Below are 4,062 nucleotides of genomic sequence, written 5' to 3'. Positions count from 1 at the left end.
TTACAGGGCTCTAGTTGCTCTCCCGCCAAGTTCATCTTGCAGTAGGTTTTTTGGAACAGTATATTGGTCGAGCTGCCTGTATCCACCATTACTTTCCATTACCTTCTTCTTTGCTGTCTTGCTATCCTTATCCAGGATGCTTCCCCGAGATATAGTTTTTACTTCGCCCCTTATCCTGTCCCTTCGCTCTGGCTCATCGGCCTTTACTTCCTCCTCCTGGTTCTCCTTCGGCCCCAATCTATCTCTCAGATCTCGGACGAACTGATTAAGCTCGCCATCTTTGATCATGCGCTCAATGAGCTTCTTGAGGTGATAGCATTCATCGGTGTTATGCCCCTTGTCCCTGTGATAGTCGCAGTACTTATCGGGGGTTTTCTTGTGGTTCGGGACCTTCATCTTGGCGGGGCGAACAAACTCTGGCTTGCCCTTTATCTCATGGAGAATCTTGGAGATCGGCGCATTCAAGGGAGTGAACATGGCCGAATCTCTATCTCGACGTCGTTCGGCCCCACGATCTGTTTCTTTCCTTCCTTCATTTCTGCTATCCCTCCGGTCAGATCCTGATCTTGAGCCCTCATATCTGTCGGCTCGCTTTGATCGGTCGTCCCTTCTTGAGTCTTTATACCCCCCAATACTTTCCATTTTTCGGCGAATATTCTCGCCTCTTACATATATATCATTCAGGGATTTTGGGGGGAAACCATAAAGAGATGAGCGAAGCTTTTTACCTTTATAAGGGTCTAGCCCCGCCGTTAGGAAGCCCATTGCTTTGATTTTGTCCAGGTTAGTGACCATCCCCGCTTCTTCCTTGAACCGAGCGAGATAATCTCCCAGCTCTTCATTCGCCCTTTGTCGACAGTGGACTAAGGCTTCGGTATCCTTCGCCTTTCGGCATAGGTGCGAGTAGTACTTTAAGAACTTCCTCTTCAACTGCTCGTAAGACCCGATGGACCGAGGTTTCATGGATTTGTACCACATCGAAGCAGACCCTTTGAGATAAGTCTTGAACATTTTGCATAGCATAATATCATTGTGGCCCATCCCAACCATCAGGAGTTCATACTTTTCACAGTGGTCCCGGGGTCTCCTTTTTCCGTTGAACTCGCTCATCTTGGGAAATTGTCTCTCTTCGCCCAGAGGGGGTCGGTACAGCTCAATCTCTTGTGTTACAACAGGTTCTCGATCGGGCCTCCTATCACCGCATGGCCTTCTCTAAGCGATTGAGCCTGAGGCAGGATCCATCGGGCTCCTCATCTGAATCAGAAGAGTAAGGTTGCTTAGTCCTCTTCCTTCGGGGATGCGAATCAGAGTCAGACTCATCTTCTTCGTCATACGCCCTACGTTCCCTTCTATCTTTATTCGTTCTGCCGGTCTCGTCGGCCCGCATCGCTTCTCTCAGGGTTCGTTCTTGCATTTCAATTTCCTCCCTTTGCAGTTGCAGGGCCTTCAACCGGAGCGCATCGGCTTCTCTTTTCTTGGCTCGCGCTTCGGCTTCTTTGTCAACTTGATCAACTTTGGCCTTACCCTTCTCCGCGGCCTTTTCTGCCCGGATCTTTAGGAGTAAGGCCTGTTCTTCAGGGGTTAGCATAATAACCCCATCCTCGTCGATTAGGGTGGACGGTTGTCCTTTGTCGGTGAAACCAGGCGGCGGTGAATGTTTATGAATTGTTTCTGTCATAGTCTCGTTCTCAACTTGTAACTCTCGTATTTCCCACAGACGGCGCCAAATGTTACGCCCAGATCCTTTCGGTCCCTTGAACAGGCTTCGACTGGATTGAAGGTGGCTTCGAACGTGCCTGAAAGTGAAGAGAATGCGAGGGTTTGTACCCCCGATTCACCTCCGGTGTGAGAATCAGAATCTGGTTGTAAGAATAGGGTAATAATACAAGAAAAGCAGAGTGTTTACGAGAGAATGTGTGTATGTTTTGTCTTACTTTTCTAGGGTTCTTATACCCGATTCTGCTTTAAATGTCAGCCGTTACCAATCATTAAGGAGGGAGTGAAATGGGGGCGTTATGTCCCTTATTCTGTCCAACGGTCTGCAAGCATTGGGCCTCGGCCTGGACTTTCGTGGGCCTCTGTTTCTCGGGCCTGGAGGTCCTTCGGCCCAGTACCTTAACCGCTCATTGGGCCTTCGTTCAGTGGGTCTGGTTGGGCCTATAACCAACAACGACCTTAAGCGGTTTGCATGGCTGTAAACAAGTTTTTGAATTTGGCATTTTTAAAATGAGTTGTGTTGTCACAAAAAAAAAAGCTGATTTTTTTTTACAATTAAATGAGCTGATTTACTCATTTTTAACATAAACGACCTTGTTATAAAACCTAAAAAATGGCCCCTTCCAAGTTCGATCCCTGGCCCTCTACCCTTTATTTCAAGCTACCCTCAAAATAGCATCTTCGTCTTGCTACTTTTCAAACAGAACTAAAATCGGGTATGCAGTGGTCCAGCACAACTCAAGAGTAGAAGTGTTATATACTTGTAACTCCCTCCGTCCCTCCTAATTGTTATCGATTCTAACAGTGTTTAACACACATTTTAAGATAAATAAAAAATATTTTAAGATGAATAGAAAATATAGTTCTTTAATTTTTTCTTTAATTTTTTTTCTGAATATAAATAGAATGTTTAAACTTTTATTCAAAAAAATTAAAAAAAAATAAAATAAAAAACTATACTTTCTTTTCATTTTAAAATGTGCGTCGGCCAATCTTAACGAAACGATAACAATTGGAAGGCACGGAGGGAATATTTATTTATACATGGTCTCCCAAGGTATCTCACCTTATTTAGCCCGAAAGTTTACAGGCTCACAGTTCGATTTTGAAATGAGATATTATACTAATTCTTTTTAAAATTAGAAGTGTTATACCGAAAAATGACCCCTAAATTTTTCTCCCTTTATTTATATTATACTATAATAAACATAATAAGATATAATTTGATTAAACGATTATCCCCTAATTTTGATTATTAAAAAATTAAATTAATAGTGTTAAATATATGTTAAACTACTAGATTATTAAATTACTACACACATAATCAATTTATCCATGTAAACTACAATCACAAGTTATCTTATTATTGAAAAAGTAAATAAATAGTGTTATATATCTGTTAAACTACTAAATTGTTAAACTACTACATATAATATACTTATTCTAGTAAATTACGACCACAAGTTATGCTATTATTTTTATTATCAATTTATAATTATTATATATTTATACAAATATTTTAAAACTATAAAATTACGGAATAAATGAAATTTTTAAATATTAAAGAGAACCCATGCATCACACGGGATTTAAGCTAGTATAATATAAAAAGATAAAGTTTTCACGGGCGAATATTAACTCTTTTCGTCACTATTTTAGTTGTAGGGTTATTAACTCTTTTCGTCACTATTTTAGTATAATTATTAGTAAATATGATAATATATTAATGTTACTCTAATTAATATTTAGTAAATAGAAGCGAAAAATAGGTCTTCTTACTTGTATTTGAATAATTCAAAAAAGCTATGACTATGTTTAGAAGTTAGTTTTTTGGCATAAAAACAGCTTTTTGAATTAAATATGAGTTTTGACCAAATAAAACCTCTAATATTACTATTTGGTAGTTAACTTTTTAAAATAGTTTTTGGATCCCCAAAAACTAATTTTGAAAAATCTACTAAGAGGGTATTTTTCAAGTACAAAAAGCGAATTGAAATAACTATTACCAAACAGTTTTATTCGAAACAATTAAATTCGATCAATTAGTCAAAATAGCTAACTCAATCAGTTAGTCAAAACAACTATTTCAAATCGTTACAACTAACAGCTAATTGTCAAACAGGTCATACTATTTATAAATCTTAAACATAACCTATTAAATTAAAAAATGAGTTCACTTGAAGAAAAATGAAATAACTCAACTTTATAAAATTTTGAAATAACACATACTAAAATTTATTATTAGACTGAGAACAAAAACACATTTATAATAATTTTATATTTTTATATAAAATATATATACATATACTAATATTAAAATTTTCTAAATTTTGAGCAACTTTAAAA

At 37.8% G+C, this 4,062-nt stretch overlaps 1 protein-coding gene across 1 annotated transcript; it reads right to left on the bottom strand.

Annotated features, from left to right (window-relative positions):
- Positions 1–1,041, bottom strand: LOC141701043 (uncharacterized). The gene has a single exon (XM_074504689.1). It carries the CDS (start codon positions 1,039–1,041, stop codon positions 1–3), a length of 1,041 nt encoding a protein of 346 aa, XP_074360790.1.
- Positions 1,042–4,062: the final 3,021 nt, after the last annotated feature.

This window comes from Apium graveolens, unplaced genomic scaffold (genome assembly GCF_009905375.1).
Source record: "Apium graveolens cultivar Ventura unplaced genomic scaffold, ASM990537v1 ctg3261, whole genome shotgun sequence".
Classification (NCBI taxonomy): domain Eukaryota; kingdom Viridiplantae; phylum Streptophyta; class Magnoliopsida; order Apiales; family Apiaceae; genus Apium; species Apium graveolens.
Note: the sequence above shows the minus strand (reverse complement) of the source record. Positions and strands in the feature narration are given on the sequence as shown.

Coding starts and splice junctions, on each gene's coding strand:
- LOC141701043 (XM_074504689.1), bottom strand. CDS start 1,041: ATGGGCCACAATGATATTATGCTATGCAAAATGTTCAAGACTTATCTC.